Below are 19,686 nucleotides of genomic sequence, written 5' to 3' on the forward strand. Positions count from 1 at the left end.
GTACAGCACCAGGGGGAAGACGTCTTGGACTGGTACTAAAATGCAGGACAGAGGCCGGGGAGGTTGGCGGGTGTGTTAGGGTGAGGGTGAAGCAGGAAGCGGGGAGTAGCACAACACCCGAGCCGCGGCCGTGCCGCACTGTGCGGAGGGCAGCTGCCGCAGCCCCACAAGCACCATCGCGTCTGCAAGCAGCAGCGCCGCTCGCCTCGGTGCCATCTGTGCCTGCAGAGCAGACAAACCCCAGAGGGTTTGCAGGAGGGGTTTTGCTCAGGTCTTCATTTTCGTTTGGCTGGGCTGTGCTTTGTTTGGTTTCAAGCTGCTGTTCAATGCGAAGGTGTTTCCTGAGGAGCTCCCCCAGCCCCTGCTGCACCCATCGCTGGTGCCGAGGTGCCTGTAAGCTCCAGGCTGGAGTTCACCCTCCCAGAAGCATTTCCAAATATAAACCATTTTAAACGTACTGGAACCCTCAAAAGAACAGTCTCTCTCATTAACTGAACTTTCCCTTACATGCCGTTGTGCGATGCTGGTGTGCGTGGGGGCCAGCGAGCGGAGGGGAGGGGGCTGCTTGCTGCAGATGGCCAAGAGGGGTCAATTTGATTTTTAATGCTTGTTATTTTTTAAATCCAGTTAACTTCCCTCTAGTGTTTGGGGGTTTTTTTGTTGTTGTTGTGCTGGTTTTTTTGTTGTTGTTTTTGTTCTTTAATAAATGGAAGGAGAGCCTTTCCCTCCGTGTTTGCAGAGCTGGAAAGCAGTTAATCCTTGCCCTTGCTTCTGTGCCATTGCTGCCTGCGCTGGCATGGAGGGTTCCCTGCACTGCAGTCACATGCCTGCTGGCTGCCGGCCAGGGCAATCTGATCTCTTTCTGAGGAAACACTATCAGTTGCAGATGCAGCCAGGGTTACCAGAATAGTAAATAACGAATCACAAGACTCGGTCTATCTTTTCAACAAAAACAAATATTTTAATATGTTGGTTTTAGTATAGAAGTAGTTTCTTCTTTTCAAAACAGCCGAGCTGCAAGAGGCTTGGCTTGGATTAGTTTGCATATGAAGGAGAAATAAGCTGTATTTTACGTTAAGTTGTGCAATTTATCTGCAGCTTCTAAGGTCAGCTGTGTCTGGGGGGTTTCAGTACTTGTTTTGAGCTTTGAAACTCATCCAGCTTTGAAGTCCCTGGACATGGGGTTTCTCCCTTTCTTTGGGCCTCTTTAACATCCACTCCAGTTGATGGGCTATGAACCGAAAACTTTCCCTTAATAATCCCACCTCTAGTCCCAACTTGCTACTGCTGAGGTATGAAATCCTGGTGCCCCAAGAGCGCTGCGCTGCCAGAGACCCTCCGGTTCCCCCCGCGGTGCGGCAGTGCCGGTCTCCCCCGGCTGCATGCCCCGCTCGTGTCTAACCTGGCAGGACTGTTGTGCCCAGGTCTGTAATCAGTCTGTGCTTTCCTCCCAGAGAGGACCAGCAGCAGAGGGTTAACATAGAGCAGCTCCAAGGCTGCTCTAAAGTGACCCAGCAAACAGCAAGCCTCTGAGTGCCGGTGGGTCTGGTAACTTGCCTTTCCCCTCTCCAGCCCATTGACTGTTTTCTGGCTTTCCCATAGTGCCTGTGGCAGTGAAGTGTCTGAAAAATCTAACCTTTGAGGAAGACGGGGTTGATTTTGACTATTGTGAACACACAGGATGGGTTTTGTATTTAATGCAAACGAGTAGAAAAAAATAAGGTAGAAAATGCCACTGCCCGCCTCACCCCCTTTCTTCCTGAGCAGTCCCGGTGACTTTGGCATGGTGCACGGGCACCTTTGCTGCCCTTTGGGGAGCTGGTCTGGGGGTCTTGTCACCGTACAGCTGCTTTCTTCTCTGCTGAATAACCGGGGAATAACTCCTTCCTCCCCCGAGTGCCCCTCGTCCCGCCGCTGTTGTGTGCTGCTCTGCTGCTGACGTGCCGGGCTCTTACTTCCTAGGGAGTTTCACTTTAAACACTAAACCGCGGAAGATTTGGCAGCTGCTGCTCAAGTTGCGTTTGCCTGCCTGACGTGCGCAGCCCTTGCTTTACTTCTGGAAGTGTCTATAAATTTTTAGACCAACATATCCAGAGAAGGTCTTTATAAATCAGGGGTGGTACTAGGGATAACGGGATCATGTAAATCTTTGTCTTGTAAAACAAAAAGATCTATTCTAGAAAAAGTAGTGCGTTAGGTGGGGAGAAACCTGAATTGATCAGTCATTTCCTTTGTTGTTGTTTTTTTTTTTTCAGGCTTACATTTTTACTGTGATGAAAATACAGGTTCCCATAGTGTCATAACGCAGGCGTTGTACTTAAAACAGAACTATAATTTGGTTTAGATTTTAGAGGAGTTTAACAGTAATCTGAGAGGTTTTAATCTGGAGTTTTACTGCAGAGCCAAAGTTTTAATCATACATTTACTGTCTTCTGTAGAGTCACAAAGGATGTGGGTAGGTGCGTAATCCTTGAAACCGGGGGTTAACTTTGACTCTCATACGCTTTATTTAAAGCTAAAGAAGTAACCTGGTCCGCTTCTCTACAAATCCACGCTTTGGTGGGTTTGGCCTGGAGATACACCAATTTTTTAAAGCAAGGAGGAAGTTAAGGTATTTTTGTAAGTCAGATACACATAAACTTGCCCTAGTCATAAATCAAGCAGAACCGTGGATGATTTACGTGTTTTGAATGAAATGGAGAGAAAGCAGGGAGATAACAAGAAAAAATCATTGATTTCTTCTCCATTCGGAACAGGGCAGCTCTTGACTTTTGACAGTGAATGCTGCTGTGCTTGGGATCATTTCAGGTAGATGCATGAAGAACCTGTGACGCTTAACTCCCCGAGGCAGAAGGGCAAATTCATGCTATTTAATGAACAACATGGTTTGGGTAATGGTTAATGAGGGAAATTTTGTTTCTGATAGAAATGACAGCTGGAATGAAATGTTGCATTAAAATCTTTGAATAGGGATCTCTGCCTTTCGTTACTTTGTTTAGTTTGTTTTTTGGTTTTTTTTTCGTTTTCTAGAACAACTATTTGCAATCTCTACACGATGCCACGGATTGGGGAGCCTGTCTGGCTTACTATGATGTCGGGGACACCAGAAAAGAACCAGCTTTGCCATCGCTTCATGAAGGAATTCACTTTCTTGATGGAAAATGCTTCTAAAAATCAGTATGGTGGATTTTAGTTTTTAAATTACATATGCGTTTATGCCTTCGTGTTTCAAACCAAGTTTTGAATCTGTTTTTAAAATTTGGGTAATCAAAGAATCAAAAGACTATCCAGAAATACCTTCTTTCCAAAACAAAAAAGAAATCAGAAAGTATCTCATTAAATGCCTGCTTCCCCACAATCCTCTAAATCTTGGTGGAGGCTAAACATTTGAACCATGTCCATAGGAAGCGCGTGATGGGTGTGTATGTCTGGAAGGGGGTGAACATACCTTATGAAATGCATTCATCTGCCTTTCAAAATCAGTTATCATATGATGAGCAAGGTTAGACATTCAGTAAGAGCTGTGTCTGTAGTACTGTCTGACCGCAAATTGCTATTAAACCTGACTTCTGTAAAATGCCACTAAAGAAACTGTGTGCTTCATTAGTACTCACCTTTCTGCCCTGAGGACAAAGCCGTGAGTGGTTGTTAAAAATTGAGAAAGAGAATGTTGTTCTTAAACTCGGGAGAATCTGATAAATTTACTCTTTTGTCAACACTTCATCCTCTTTCCCCAGGGCATGAATAGGGGAAGTTTTTAAAGCGTTTGGCTCCATTGAAGTCCTAAAACGAGCACAAACATGTGAAGTTTGAGTGGGAATGGCACTGTAAGACCAGCTGTTAGCTCTGGGAAGCTGCTCTCTGCAGGGTGGGGAAGGGGCTGCTGCTCATCATCTTCCAGCTTCGCCACCAACTTTGTCATCTTCTCTCCCCCCCAGATGGGAGGGTGACAATTAGCGGTCAGTGTGGTCCACCTTCTCCTGCCTCAGTGCAATGGGAGAGACCGTAGGGAGTTGCGAGGGGTTCAAATGTGTTTTCTTAAAATCAGTTCCCGCTGTAGAGGCAGCTTTTTCCTGGGATTAGCCCCTTTGGTCCCTGTCATTCTGAGCCCTATACATCTTGGTTACGTTTAAATGGTCATTTGTTTGGCTTGGTTTGCTTGCTTTCTTTTAAATATAGTAAGAATTACACTGGTGGAAGCAAGAAGAAAATCAAGCCCCATATTCCTTTTCAGTGCAGTTTTAAATCTCCTTTCCTCCTCTGGCTGTCTCCAGCGAGGAAACGGCTAAATTTAAGCTGTAGGGTTCCTGATGCTTGTAACCTATTCAAATAGCATGATTTTGAGGCTCGGTGGCGTGTGACTGTTTTCCTGTCTGGGCACCTGAGCTGCTGCGGCGGCCGCCAGCACCATCTGTCGGCATGTGGGACGTTCTTGGGCTGCGCTTCTGCACACTCCTCCTGCCAGGAAAGGAGACTGGGAGGGAAAGTCTTCCCTCCACGGAGCAGAAGCCATGCTCTATCGTTGCAATAAATCAGACAGTTAACGTTGTTCAGAAAGGCTTTTTGCCTTAACTTGCTTAGCTAGTGAAAACTGTTTTGCCAGTGTAAGGACACAGCCTTTCTGGCTGAGCTACAGAACTTTGGGGTTTTTTCTTTTTGAAAAGGAGCAGCCATGGGTGCTGAAATTGCATAACAGTTAGATGAAAGACTACAGCACCTAGTTATTTTACAGGTTTGGTAGAAATAGCCTGCCTTCTCATCAACAGTCAGAGATCTTAAGGGTCTGGGATCTCCTTCTTGGAGTACAGAGGCCACACAGTGCCACTGTTTTCTTACAGCGAACAAAGTAAGTTGGTTTTGAGATGTTTTACAACATAAAGCTTGCAAAATAGGAAGTCTCATAATTATTGCCAAACAGAGGAACTGAGATGCCACAAGTTTAAAATATTTCATTTTACTTTCAATGTGTGTTCTAAAAAAGAGCTTCGCAGGGGTAGGAGGGAGGGTACAGCCCTCCCTTCTCTCCCCAAAGAACCAAGACCGAAAGGATGATCTCTGCCGACTTTGTTTGGTTGTTTCTGCAATCCTTGATCCATATAGACTGTAGAACTGCTGTCAGTTTAACATCCTGAGTGTGTACCGGGAAAAAATGATGTTGAACATTTTGCTTTCAGGTTTTTACCGGCTTTACTGACTGCAGTCCTGACTAACCACTTGGCCTGGGTCCCTACCGTCATGCCGAACGGCCAGCCGCCTATAAGAATCTTCCTGGAAAAGCATTCTTCCCAGAGTGTGGACATGCTGGCCAAAACTCATCCATACAACCCACTGTGGGCACAGCTCGGTATGTGGCAAACATCTCTAAACCATCCAGCAGCTTTACATCAATGGGTATGCGTGTGGTGGTTTTTATGGATGCTTGTTACTTCCCCCGCAAGTTAATTTTTTTTTAATTCAAAATGAGACAAAAGTGTGGTCAGAGGTAGTCACTGTATTTTTTTTTTTATATGTGCTGTAATTTCTTAAAGCATTATCAATTATAAAATGGCAGCCAAAAAGTAAACCCCTCTTCAGTCATCTGTGGCAGGTCTCTTAAGGTCACCTGCCCTGGTGATGATGGAGGATTCCAGTCCTCCTCTGGTCCTCCCTCTCTAAGGAAAATCAGTTTTTATTTTTGGGGATGCTGCTATCAATAAGCCTGGTTCCGGAAAGAGCAAATCAAGGAAATCCATCTTTTGGTAAGAAATGAACTCTCATACTCTCAAGACAACAGGCAAGGGAGCGGCACAGTACAGGAAATCATGACTAGGCAACCCCCTGGGTAAGGTCTCCAAGCCTAGTCGATTGAGTAGGTAGTCATACTGTCTTCTAATTGCTGAGTAGAGAAGAGGAGATGAGCTTCCTACTCTCTGGTCAGATTGTCCTGCTCTGCACACAGACTCGTATGGAATTTGGTTAGGGAAGGGAAAGGAAAGTTTTGTGAGGTTGCCCTATTCTGGTATAGGCAGGAATAGCTAGGGACTTAGCAAGAAGACTTGATTTCAGAGCTCATGGGACTCAAGGGATCCACTGTGGTTAGGTTGGCCTTCGAGGCCTCTGGGATCCCTTGTCCCCCCATCCCTGTATTCATGCAGTGCCCTAATACCTCCAGAACAACACAAACACAGGCACTTCCCCAGGTGAATCTGGAGTACAGTCAAAACAACCCATCCAACCCATAGCAGAGCTCAACAGGAGGGAGGAGAAGAAGGTTGGCTTCAGCTATGCACCCGCCACTGTCACTTTTTGCCCTCGTTCTTGGCATAGGTTTGTTTCTCCTTACAGCTTTCTCTTGGTGGCTAAAAGTTCAGCACAGTCTCCAGACTATCCAGGGTAATTCAGAGCAGATGCCTCCTCTCTCCCATGGCTATATAAGGAACCCAGGAGATGAGCCTCCAAAGCTAGGCACTGAAGTTAGGTGGTGCGAATACTCCCTAATATGTAAGATCAGCTGTCTCCCTGACCAGCGTGTCACCTTACATAAGATACCAACAGCATCTTTGGGATTCTCTGTCTTGAAAACAAAATACTAGCATAGCTGTCCTCAGTCTTCTGCTTTAGTGTTTTTCTGTTGTAGACCTGGCCTTTGAAAACTGGCCACAACAATTGTCTGTTAGAAGAATAATTTATGTTAAAGACGCAAAATAATTCTCTCTTTTATCTCTTATTCTAGGTGACCTGTATGGGGCTATTGGATCACCCGTGAGATTAGCAAAAACAGTTGTGGTTGGCAAAAGGCATGACCTGGTACAGAGATTGCTTTATTTCCTTACTTACTTCATCAGATGCTCTGAACTTCAAGAGACGCATCTTCTAGAAAATGGGGAAGATGAAGCCATTGTCATGCCTGGAACTGTTATAACTACCACGCTGGAGAAAGGAGAAGTAGAAGAATCTGAGTATGTGCTTGTCACAATGCATAAGAACAGGGGCAACTTGCTACCAACGGAGTCTGAAGAAATGAGAACTCCTAACTGTAGCTGTAAATACTGCAAATGTCCGATTTCCCTTGCACAAAACATAGAAGGTGTTTCACAGCAAGAGAGAGAAGATGCGCAAAACACTCCTAAGGTAGAGCTGGAAACTTCTTCAGATGAGAACAGAACTATTGTTCCTGACGATTGCCAGGAAGATGCTGTTGATGCTAAGCAACCGAGACCCGGCCTGGACACAAAACTAGAGACCGTGGTGTGCACAGGGTCGGCTTCACCAGAAAAACGTGTGGTGACGGAATCTGGTTTGGAGCCAACAGCAAATGTGTGGAGGAACGAAGACTTGCTGGAATCGGGCAACCAGGCGGTCAGTGTAACAAGGTCACCCGGTATTGCTGTGGAAAAGAAGCCGCCGGATAAGCTCTTCTGCGATGCGTTTCCTTGCAGTGCTGCCGAAGCTCAGACAAAGGTGACTTTCCTCATCGGAGATTCCATGTCACCCGATTCAGACATCGAACTCCGAAGTCAGGCAGTAGTGGAACAAATCGCTAGGCATCACAGCCCGCCAGCAGCGGAGGAAGGAGTGTCTGCTGATCAGAACTGTGAAGCTAAACAAACTGTTGAGGACCAAAACAGAGACTGTGGGACAGCTGAACCCTTTCCTCAAGTTGCTAGTGAGCATCAGAGCTGGAATCCAAATCCATACAACGCTGAGAGCATGAGTCTGTTTGACGAATATTTTACCGATGACAGTTCAATTGAAACCCGGACTATTGATGATATTCCAGGGCAAGCAGCTACAGACCTTCTTGCTCACAACAGTAGTTTAGAGTTTTCTAAAAAGCTGTGTACAAAGACTAGCAAACCACCTAGCGAGTTTTGTAAATTTATGGACTCTGTTCGACAAGAGACCTACAAAAACTGCTTTAATGAGCAGGACCAAAGAGAGAAAATCTCTATTCGTGTCCCCCATGGGGACAGAGAAAACGTAGAGAAAAAAGTTGCCCCGGGAATTGACTGGGACATTCCAAGAAATGAGAGTTCAGATAGTGCCCTGGGTGACAGCGAAAGTGAGGATACAGGTCATGATCTAACTAGACCAAGCGGTAACTATTATGGAGGAGAGCAAGAAGATTGGGCAGAAGAATATGAGATTCCCTTCCCTGGGTAAGTACTATTCAGCAGTAATAGTGCCTAAAAAAGATAGAGCCTCTTCCCATGTCATGTGTTTGGAGGAATGTAGCCTAACTTGGCATCAGTGGTTGGAAAAGTGTCTCTTGAGCTTGCTGGTTGTAAAAGAATATAGAGAGAGATCAGTGGTCTGGAAAAAAATATTAATTGTGCATTGCGATCTTGGCTCGTATCCTTTTCTTCCACAGTGGGCTGACTGCAAAAGCTGCGTTTAAACTCTTTCTTTTCAAAAAGTGCTTGAATGGAAGTTAGAAGAGAGATGATAAATGTGAAAATGCAGCCTCTCTGTAAGCTGAATTTGTTGTTTACTATGGTAAATCTCTTTGATATGCCTTTCTTGCAGGTCAAAATTAGTTGAAGTGAACTCTGTCCAGCCCAGCATTGCCAATTTTGGAAGATCCTTACTAGGTGGCTACTGTTCATCTTATGTCCCTGACTTTGTTTTGCAAGGAATAGGAAGTGATGACAAGCTGAGGCACTGTTTGGTGTCAGATTTGTCTCATGCTGTGCAGGTAATTAAGCTATATTTGGTAAATGTATTTGTCACAGTAGGGAAAGGCAAATGTTTTTGAATGTACAAACCTGCTGGAAGTGAAAATATTTACTGTTGCAGCTCTCTTCAGTCCCAGGTCACCAATTTTTTCTCCTCTCTCAATCAATGTATCTGAAAAATGCGGGTATTTCACTGCAAATCTGGAGCACAAAAACGTGGACTCCCACTGAAGCCAGCTGAGAGGCTTGTGCCCTTGGGACGACGGATCTCTGTGCTAAGCCGTAGATAAATCATTGTCTCCTGTAGGCCACGGCAGCCTGCTGATGGTTGCGTGCCCATGGGATGGAATGACGTTGAACAAGACCAAACGCCGAGGTTGCTCTGCATCTCTTCCCGGGCACGGAGTCTTGCTGCAGTGGTTGTGCAGAAGCTCCCTTTGCTCCCTCCTCTTTCCGTGCACATCTAATCAACGTGCTGCTGCTTGTGGGGCAGAATGTCTTCTCTGCGGTGAAGCCATCAGGAATGCTCAGTATTTTGGGGACATTACTCCTTTTTTAGGGTGGTAGTCATAGTGTCCAGTAGTGCTGGCTTTGTCGGAAAAGGAGAAACCAATATAAAGATAATTGTCCTAAGGGGGTCTCACACTTCTCAGGTGTGCTGGAAGTCCTCTCTTCTCCACAGAGGCTTTTCCCTAGATGAACTGGGGCATGACTGGGAAGCATGGTATTTCCTACCCCTCTTATAGTCACCAGGAAAGGAGTGGAAAGCAGGCTGTCGCTGAAAAGCGTGATTCTGCTCCCCTCGAGTTTATTCCCAAGGGAATGGGGAAAGACCCACACACAGACTGGTGAGCAGGCAGTCTGCTTCTCCGAGCGCTCCCCTGGGAGCCTCCGAAATGTCCCCTTCTCCCACACCTCTCGAGTTAATGACGTGCGTCACACCTTATGCAGGCACAGCCACCCTTCCTGCGGCCGTTCCCCGCGTTACTGTCCCCTTCCCTTGGGCCCAACCCTGCAGGGGGGAGTTTCGCTCCCTGCGCGGCTGTTCTAGGCGCTGTTTTAAGCCATTGTGTTTTAGGCTGAATGTTTAAGCCGTTTGTGAAGTGTAATTGAACTTCAGGCAACAGAGGCAGCAGTGTGAGGTAGCTTCAGATTTGTCTGAAATATAACCTAACAGTGGTGCATGTCCATCACCAGACTTAAACTTCAATTGCAAAAGTCAAAGATTGAGAGGATACAAAGGGAGCGAGCAAGATTTTATACGCTTATCTTCAAGTAAAATAATAACTGCATCCTAGCCCTGTGTGAAGTCCCTGTGCAACTCTTTGGAAAGAGGTGCTTCCTAACACTCCAGCCCAAAAAGCGTATCAGGGAAGGACAGTGGGGTTCCAAATACTCCCTTTGTAAAACCTCCGTGGCTTTAGGGAGGTGAAATGCTACTTGGAAGGAATGGAGGAGCTGGGCGCAAGCTTGGTTCCTGACTCCCTCTGCTGGCCCTCCCTTAAAGGGAAACCAGTGACAACTGGGAATAAAACCGACCACGTTAACACAGCCATGTTGAACAGCAAGTTGGGGTTTTGGTACTTTCAGGTTTAGGGGTTTAAAATATACTTTAGATATGTCAGAACTCTTTATATCAAATATCAAAAGATTTAATTGTCAGCCAGTGGCACACTTTCAAGCCTGGAAGAAAATGTAAAATAGCGACTATCCTTCTAAGACTGTGCCTTGCTTACAAGAAAGCTCAGTTTTTAATAGATGGAATGCAATGTTAGCACGTTTTACGGTATTTTAGATGAAGCAGTGTCTGGGATGCTATCCCTGCTATCCAGGATGGCGACGTTTTGTGAAAAGACTGTTGTCGTTTGTCATTCTCAGGGTTCTGCTATTCATTTTTTGTTTCTAGCATCCTGTTCTGGATGAACCGATTGCAGAAGCTGTCTGCATTATTGCAGACACGGACAAATGGATGGTGCAAGTGGCCAGTAGCCAGAGACGAATGATTGATAATAAGCTGGGAAAAGAAGTGTTAGTCTCCAGTCTCGTCTCCAACCTGCTTCATTCCACTCTTCAGCTTTACAAGCATAATTTATCTCCAAACTTTGTAAGTATGAATGACGATCGGGAGGGCAGTGTTTCTAAAGCATCCTTTCACTTCATAGGTTAAAGAGGTTGTATGGTTCTGCCTAGTTTATTTATCCATAGCCACGGTTTGAGTAGCCAGTGCATCCCCTCATGTAGCTGTTTGAGCTGTCCATTTACACGCTACTCTGTAATCAAGACAGCTGTCTCATTAATTCTGATTTAACATGCAATCAAAGGCTTCTGCTCAAAAGTAAGAGTCTGGCCAGTGAATATCTTACTAATTATTCACCTAGACATGGCTGCAGAAAAGGCAATAGACGTATGGGGTCTGTGCTGTTCTGCTCTGAGGGTGGGTGCGGTTTGGATATAGTGCTGTCTTCTCCCTGACACAACTCCCTTTGCTTTCTAGTGTGTTATGCACCTGGAAGATCGGCTGCAGGAGCTCTATTTCAAAAGCAAGATGCTGTCTGAGTATCTCAAGGGCCAGATGAGAGTTCACGTCAAGGAGCTGGGCATGGTGCTGGGGTACGATCACAAACTTCCTCCGAGCAGTGCTGCCCTGGGTTTCCTGGTGCCAAATCCTCCGCCTGGGCTTGTTCTAAGCACAGCGAAATGGATTCCTAAATGGGACTGGAACCGTAGTGTGGCATAAATCACTCATGGCCGCAGGCTTCTCCTTTAGCCATTGCTTGATCCCGAGGATCCCCCAGCCTTTCTCTCTTCCCTCCGGGCAGGAAGGTGGGCTCAGCACTCCAGAGCTTATCAGACTCCTTCCTTAGTTGGTCAGTCATCACTGAACAACATGGGGCACCTGATTCCTCCAGGTTGACTTTCCCTACATGGCAGAAAACACCCTCTGTGTCATGTAAGGCACGTAATACCTCTCTGTGGGTGTGGGGCACAGGCAGAGAAGCTATTTAAGGGGTGTTTATAGGAAGGCTCTGAATATCTTTTTATGCAGAGGAGCAGAGGGTGAGCAGGAAGGCGCACGGAGCATGTGTGGAGCTGGAGATGGAGGAGCAGCTGCAGCGGGATGATCTGCAGCATGGTGCCAGGGCTTCCTTGGAAGCTGCAGAAGTAGTTTAGCTTAGTCCTCTGCTGCTGCGCTTTGTCCCCCAACTATTGCTCCCTTTACTTTGAGGGTAGGAAGGAATCTGCTGTTTTTCCTCCCTCCATTTGCTTTCTCACCAGTTTGTTGGCTCTGTGGAAAAAAAAAAAAACAAACAGGCAGGTAGGAGCTAAGGCAGCGTTGGCAGTGCAGAGCTGTCGCTCGTCAGCGCGAGCAGGCACATCTGGAGGGGATGTTAGAAACAGTCTGGTGGCTGGAGTGCGTAACCCAGCGGGCAGTTCTGCATCAGGAGGGAAGCGCAATTTGGCTTCAGTCTTACTTGAAGGATGCCCGGCCGCTCGGAGCTGTATGCACTCACGGCCCAAGCACAAACGCTTGGGCTTGAGCAGGCAATGTGGTTACTGACGCACGTGTTCGGCCCGGCTACGTTTCAGGTTAGGTTAAATGTGACTCTTCTGCTTCCTTTTAGGATTGAATCCAGCGACCTCCCTTTGCTGGCAGCTGTAGCAAGCACTCACTCTCCGTACGTTGCCCAGATACTACTTTAAAATGCCAGAGGCCATAGACGTTGACTTTTTTCCTCTCTGGAAACAAAGTGGAAGACAACTTGTTCTGGCTCCTTTCTCTTGGAAGCCACTAAAACAAACTGCTCGTTCAGCTGCAGCACCTCCATATATGACTGCACGTTATGCAAACAGTTGGAGACTTTTCCTCTCCCGCTTGGTCATTTGTAAAGAAGGATAAAGAAAGGAAAAAAGAAAAATGAGTAAGCCTGAGATTGCAGCCACAGAAAATCAAAGATTTTAGCAAAGGCTGAAGATCTGCATTTTTTTATCAGTTTCTGCCACAGTGGCTAACTGTAATTTATACTGGGGAATGCGAGGAAGAACTGCTTTGAGGACTATGTGATGCCGTCGCCAGTTATAAACTGAACAAGAGAATGCAGCAGCTGTCTTCAGACTGGCTTCTACTGATGAGGATCTCGTTCAGATCTGTAATTCTCAAGCTGCAATGATTTGTAAACAACTTCTACTTTTTCACGGCATAGTCAAACTCTGGATACTTCCCAGAGGAAGAACAGGGGGTGGGGGGGGGGGTTGGTTTGTTTTGTAAAAAGCTTATTAATGACACTCGGCTCCAAAATTTATTTATGATCTTTCTCCTGGGGAGAGGGAATAGCGGGGGGCGTGGGGGGGACAGGGAGGAAGAGGCCAACAGACAAACTAGCGATGGAGATTCTCTTTCTTGGCTGGATGTTATAACCAGTATTAAATGTTTATAATGTTTCAATGTTGCTTTCTACTAAGTGATGCTTTTCTTCCACAACGTAATCAAAATGTTAAAAAAAAAAAAAAAAAAAATCTAAAGAGAACGTTGGCTGAAATTTCCCGGTGGGGTCCCCAGAATGACGTGACTATTACCTCTAACTTTTGTATGGTCTATAATGTTCTTGCAACATCATATTCTTTTTACAGCAGTCAGTCAGCTATTGAAATAACGAACTAGAAAGAATTGTACCAAAGCATTGGGGAAAAAAACGAATAGACTATTACCCTTAATTGCTCAGGTAACTAATTGATATATTTTTTAAAACCATTCTACAAAAAATGAACGTTGATTACGCCATAGTGTAGTAATATCAGAATTATTTTTTGACAGATATACCCTTGATGCAGATGACTCTAATCCCTTTTCTACTCACTCGTGTAATTACCAGCAGGAACCGTTGTTTATTTTATTCTCAGCATTTCTCCTCTACTCAGCCATCGCTGTCTTGTCATTGTATATACAATAGTTGTACGAATCGCTGATGGACCCAATCTGGTGTAAGTAATGTAAATATACAGTGGTAGGTGGATTATGTTTTCAAAGGCTCTACTACCTCAGTTTAACTGGACACTTCATTATAGGCTTTTCTTTGCGTATTTGTCCTAGCAGCCAATTAATGTTGCTGATTTTTAGGTTCTGTTTTCATCGATTACGCTCAGTATGTTGAAATTCATGGATTATCCACAGAAGTAGGAGATACATGTTCACTTGGTCGCTAAACTCTATAAACAGTTCTATAAATACGTCATTCTGTAATCATCTTTTCAATAGTATAGCACGCCTGCTATTGTTGTTTGCAGAGTTATTTTAAATACAAATCTATTTTAACCATTTGATAAACTTGAAAACAATAGGAGAGATCCCTGCCCCACCGCTGTCAATGACAAAACTCTCCTCCCTTCCTTCGCTGGGGCCAGGGTTTCACCCCGAGTGTTTTTTCAGTAATATTTAAAATCTGTAACTTAAGACTCTGTTCCAGGGAAGATCTACATGGCAAACCCGCACCCCTTTCCATGGAGGACTGAGTCTACGTTAGAAAGTAAACCAAACCTTAATATAGGCAGTGTCATTTGAAACTCCCTTGTATATAAAATCCAACGCTGACTGCTGCGGGGAAGAAACTTGTGTTTAATAAGGGATCTAAGGATATGTTTCTCCCCTATTCTTCAAATGTCCTTTCTTCACCACACAATTCTATTACATCTGGCTTTTGGAATGAGCACAAAACGTAGGGGCCCAGTGGTGTAAACACATTTTAAATGAAATAGAGGCTTGAGCTCGGAATATGGATTTTTAACTCTTTGCTGTAATACGTTATATAGCCAATAGTTACGATTCTGAACATTGTACATAATCTGCAGTTGTAACCTGATGATGTTAGTGCTGGCGGCGTGGTCCTGGCTGAGGAACCCCGAGGACGCGCTCCTGCCCTTGCCTCTGGGGAGGTTCCGTACGCGGGTTCATCCGCAGGACGTGCCCGAATAGCGGGGGCACGCCGCACCCTGATCCTGGCACTTCCCAGGACCGTGCTTAGAAGGCATCCTTACAGGAAAATACCGTGTTCTCCTCCATTTAACCATTATTAGGCGAATTGTGGGTATTGCTTCGAAACGGATTTGCCTCTCAAGAAAGGCCCTTGCACAGCTTGAAATTAGTATGAACTGGAGAGGGAGCAAAAGGCGGTTGGTGGGCGGCATCCTTCTCTGCTGGCTTCTGCCTAACGCAACCCGTTAACGTCGTCCTAATGATGTATTCAGTCGGTCCCAGACGAAGCGGCCGCGGATGCGGCTTCCTTGTCGTCCGCCCGCCGGTGCCTGTCCCCGCAGAGCCCCCGGGGCCGAGCGGCGGCTCTCGGCGCGGCGGCACCCTCACGAGCAGTATTGTAGTCAAAACGCAGCCAAAACCCTCGTGTGATGGGAAGTTATTCTGTAAGTTAACTTTTAGGGTACGTGAACAACGAGGTACGTATGTCTATTTGTTAAATAATACAAAAAGGGATCTTTTACAGGACTATAGCATCGACTTTTTAAAAGTGTATCGCGATTTTTTTTATGTGAATAGAAAACTAATGTTTGATTTATTTTTTCCACTGTTACCAATCTCCATTAACATGTCTTAATTTTCTGGCTGAAAACTAAGTGTACTAGGCACACAAATTAGCAAATTTGTTTTTGTTGCAATTGGCAAACACTGGGCTGCTAAGAACAAAAAATATTTAAAAGAAAGGATTTTACACCTTGCGTATGTTCTCCCTATTAGTTATTATAGATGTTTTATGACAATTTTTTGCTTTCTCTAAATTATTTAGATGGTGGTACTTGTAAAATGCTGGGTAAAATGTACATACTTGTTCTCTCTTCTGTTTTTGTATATATTTCCCAAGATGTGCACTTGTATTATAATAACCATTCCCAATTTTAGGGGAAATTTGTGCAATAAATACAGTATGTCAATTTACTTCTGGTACATTTTTCTGTCCGTTTTTTATACTTGTAGTACAAGAGTGTGGGTGAGTGTATGAACTATGACCATCTCAAGCTTGACATCTGTCCATCTCCTCTCACACATCCCTCTCGGGGCATGCTGCCTGGTACTCGGGGGTGCTGCAGCCATTTCACTTGGGGTCTCTTAAGGAATTAATCATTTCAAATAGGAATTTGTATTTGAACTTGCTGTCCCTTCAGTTGTGAACGTCGTTGGCCCAAAACGCGACACTGAGATGGGAAGGTGGTCCTGACCGTCCGTACTGACGCATGGGGAGAACAGACGTACGCATAAGGCCGTGGTCTTCGCCCTGGTCCGTACGTTCATTCCTAGAGTGACCTGCAAAGCAGGCTGTCACACTAGTCGAGTCTTTGTAATTCCTCTCCTACCAGTTACCGTATTTGTGCCCGTCTGCCCAGTTACAATCCCTTTTCTGTCTCTCTGGGCTGCTGCTCCACAGGAATAAAGGTTATTGAGAAGTCTTTGTAAGGTTTTATTAACTACAGGTTCAAATTATGATACGGTGCTGTCAAGAAAAGCAAAGTAATAATCATACAACAGGAAAAAGAATTAACTTGGGAAGATGTAGCAGAGCGTACCTATGCTGGCTTTTAGAGCATTCAGATTAATACAGGTCCTGTATTCTTGAAGGGAGAATAAATAATCGGCAAAAGATGGAGACCTTGCTTTGCCTGAAGCAGTTGCACCCGCTATTTTTTATAAGCTTTCTCGTGGTTTCCTTTCCTGGTACGCACCTTCCCCAGGTGCCCTCGCTGCATGCGAGGGGGGGGACGGGGACGAGCCGGGGCACGAGCAGAGGTACGTGGCCCTGGGCCCCGTCCTGCAGAGACCAGCTGCTGGGCAGGAGGCTGCGGGTCCGATGGGCAGCACAGCGAGCCTTACCAGACCGGGGCTTTCTAGGATTTCCACTGGCCCCTGCCAAGTCCTGTCTTGTAAAGAGATACCTGTTACCAGCCTTTTTTTTTTTTTTTCCATCTCCAGGAGGAATGAAAGCTGTTACAGCAGACTGGCGGGTGTTTAAACTGGTCCTGCCACACCACCGTGAGCTGTCCCTATGGGCAGGAATGGATGAATTGTTCAGACCGTGCGTTCTTGGTTCCCATCCTGAGTAGTACGATACCAAATGGCTTAATGCTCCGTCTGGGTGGGGTGATCTAAGAATAATCGATTATAGAACAATCAATAAGAGAATCAATTGCCTTTTAATAATTATAACACAGGGGTTTACTGCTTGGCCTGGTCTTCCTGTGCCATGACGGATTCAAAAGGCAGAGCCTGTGATCCCACAGCAGCGCTGGAGGGGTAGAGCGGGCAGCACCGAGTCCGACTCCGGCACCATCTGCAGCGGGAGATGCTCGGCCGTAGCCGGTGCCGGAGGAGAGGCGGGAGGCTCTGCCGTGGGGCACTGGCGACGCACGCTTGCGCTCCGCCGCTTTAGACAGACTGCCGGCCCTCCTGCGGCGTCCCTCGGGCTGGGCTGAGGGCCCCTAAGGGAGGGCAGAGAATGTTGTGTTACCAGAGCGGATGGTCGTGGGGTGTCCTCCTGAGAGGGATACCGAGGTGAGCCGGTGATCGTGTGTCTGTGCGGGTGCTTGGCAAGCGATGACGTTCGCAGTAGATTCAGCAGTGTAAGCACTGCAGCATCCCGAAAACGCTGATGTTAATGCCCAGAATTGATTTCCTTTTTAACTCTCCAGCTAGACTGGGATATAGCACTTGCTAGCCAATACTGTTAATGTATTGTTACTCCTTTTCTGTAATTCCCTTAATCTTCCTGAAACAAAGGGGAAAGCTAATTCACTCTTGCCTAGGCAAAGGCAGGGAAGCAAGCTGTAGGCATCCGAGCACCACAGCGTCTTTCATCCCCTGCGTGATTACCAGGGGGTCTGCAGGAGAGGAGACGATTATTTTCTGTGGGGCTTAGTGCAGCGTAGCCACAGGGCGACTCCTGGACCCGCGGGGCGGGAAGCACTCGCTGTGTCGCTCTTGGCTGCGCAAATGCGCAGAGCTCCTAAACAGCTCACTGCTGAGCCGCTGCTGCTTTCTTCTCCCTCTGCAAATGGGACTTAAACATTTGTCATTAGAAAATACTGGCCTCATAGCTGGAGTTAAAAACGAGCGTACAGCCTGGAGACACCCGCGTCGTCCGAGTCCGTGTCTGTGCCGAAAGGAATGCCTCTGTGTATGTGCTGCAGCGTGCACGTTCTGTTCCAGCCGTCCCCTCCTTTTTTTCATGGGCTACAGGAGCAGTTACAGGCTCCGCACGCCGACTGTATGCGACTGTCTGGCCTCTCCATCTTGCCTGCGTACAATAACATCGTCTTTGCTATTGCTACGGGCAAATCTAAATGCACCGGTTCTCAGTGAAAAGTGTCGCTGGTGCTCACCGGAGATGCTGCTTTACTGGAATCGGCGCTTTTCAGCTTTGGCAGTCACAGAACCACAAGCTGAAATCCTGGTGGGATCTATCCAGGCTTTTTAGAGCAGAACCTGGTTCCCCGCTAACATGGGCTTTGCTTCCAGACCTCTCCTGGGAGAGGAGCTAGGAGGTAAATCGGCTGTGCCCGATGTGCCCGTGTCTCCCCCGAAAGGGTGGTTAATTCTCCCCCTCCCTGGGGGTCAGAGGGAAGGAATGGGGACGTGTCCCCTGGCCTGCCCCCAGAGCAGGGCACCAAACCCGGCTGGTGCTGCCAGCCCTGCTGCCTTGTAGGGGGAGGAGGAGGAGAAAGACGAGCAGCATTTGGATGTGGTAACGCCAGAGGCACGGCACAGCTCCCACCCAGCAGAGCAGGGGTTAACTGCTGACCCAGAGCGCGCGCTTTTATACTGTCCCGAACAGAAAAAAATTATTTTAAAGATATCTCCTCCAGCTTTCAGCTGCAGTGTGCTGGCTTTGTCAGCGTCATTGCAGGACACGCAGCTCACTCAGCACCGAAGTACGGCGGTGTGAGGTCCTGCCCCGGCCGGCACAGAAAGTGCCAACGTGGAGCTTCCCACGGCGTGGTGGATCCCCGTGGGAATCGGCTGAGGAGCCAGCACGAGGGGCCACGAGTCGGAGAGGTGCTGTGGCTCTCCCTTCCCCGGAGGGACCACTGCCGGGCAGCGTTTTCTGCCAGGGCGATGTCTGCTGGCCGTCCTGCGCAGCTGGACACGTGCGGCCTCTGGAAATGAACAGCTTCGTGTGAGCCATCACCCGCTTGGGTCCCACGCAGAGTCCTCTGCTCTCTTACAGCCCGTCTCCTCCTAGGAAGCATAGTAGCAGGAGGAAGCATGTTACTCCCATTTCTTTGTTTATTTTCATTACCGAAAATATTTGTACAGCGGCAGAATTTGATTTCTAAATGTCTGCCTGTTCCAGCTGTTTGTTCCCAGCTGGAGCTGAAGACATCTGCTCCGAGGGTGGGGAGTCACCGCCTGAGCTCCTGCCTTCAGCTGCGCTCCCGAGAACCAGCCACAACAGGGCACGGAGAGCTCTTGATGCCAATCACTGGTAATTACTGCACGGAAGAAAAAGGTGTAGGAGGAAGGCAGACGACAGTAAGTAGCTGGTCCTGCGGTTTGAGACGTTACTGCTGAAGGAAAGGCATCGCAAGCGTTTTGCGGTGAGGCAGCCGGTAGCACCTCCTGAACGGCTCAGAGCCACAGCACGGCGGCACCGGCTCCTTCCCCAAGCCACGACGTTGCCGCACGTCAGCTGAACGCCAGCACGTGGTCGCTTCCTCTGCCCGGTACCTGTTGCTCAAAGCCCCTGCGGGTTTGAGCAATGCCCATCGTGGCCGGTCTGCGGGCAGGGCAGCTTGTGCACGCGGATCCGGCCCATCGGCGCCCATGGGAGCCCCGCGAGCTGGGCTGGGGCAGGCGTGGGGCTGAATAACCGGCCCCGGCGGTTTGTGGGGCGAGCCCGACCATGTGGCTTCTTCATGCCGGGGCTCGGGTGCTCCGGTCCTGCCACAGACACTCGCCGTTGTTTCGAGGCCAGATTAACACCAAAGCTCCACACCGGAGCCTGGCGATACGATCTGGCCAGCCGGCTGGGTGCTCAAA

At 47.3% G+C, this 19,686-nt stretch overlaps 1 protein-coding gene across 5 annotated transcripts in view; it reads left to right on the forward strand.

The window, feature by feature from the left end:
* The window catches only part of FNIP1 (folliculin interacting protein 1), a 70,585-nt gene extending 54,991 nt beyond the window's left edge, over positions 1 to 15,594 (forward strand). For 2 of the 5 annotated variants that reach the window (XM_072872156.1, XM_072872157.1), the window contains 7 exons: positions 3,031 to 3,177; positions 5,175 to 5,344; positions 6,713 to 8,138; positions 8,506 to 8,674; positions 10,561 to 10,758; positions 11,149 to 11,264; positions 12,278 to 15,594. In XM_072872156.1, the coding sequence (XP_072728257.1) occupies positions 3,031 to 3,177; positions 5,175 to 5,344; positions 6,713 to 8,138; positions 8,506 to 8,674; positions 10,561 to 10,758; positions 11,149 to 11,264; positions 12,278 to 12,356 (2,305 nt within the window). In that variant the 3' untranslated portion in view covers positions 12,357 to 15,594. The remainder of the gene's footprint in view (positions 1 to 3,030; positions 3,178 to 5,174; positions 5,345 to 6,712; positions 8,139 to 8,505; positions 8,675 to 10,560; positions 10,759 to 11,148; positions 11,265 to 12,277) is intronic. The other 3 variants (XR_012044084.1, XR_012044082.1, XR_012044083.1) reach the window with 3 other exon arrangements.
* Positions 15,595 to 19,686: the final 4,092 nt, after the last annotated feature.

Source organism: Ciconia boyciana, chromosome 9 (assembly GCF_034638445.1).
Source record: "Ciconia boyciana chromosome 9, ASM3463844v1, whole genome shotgun sequence".
Taxonomy (NCBI): domain Eukaryota; kingdom Metazoa; phylum Chordata; class Aves; order Ciconiiformes; family Ciconiidae; genus Ciconia; species Ciconia boyciana.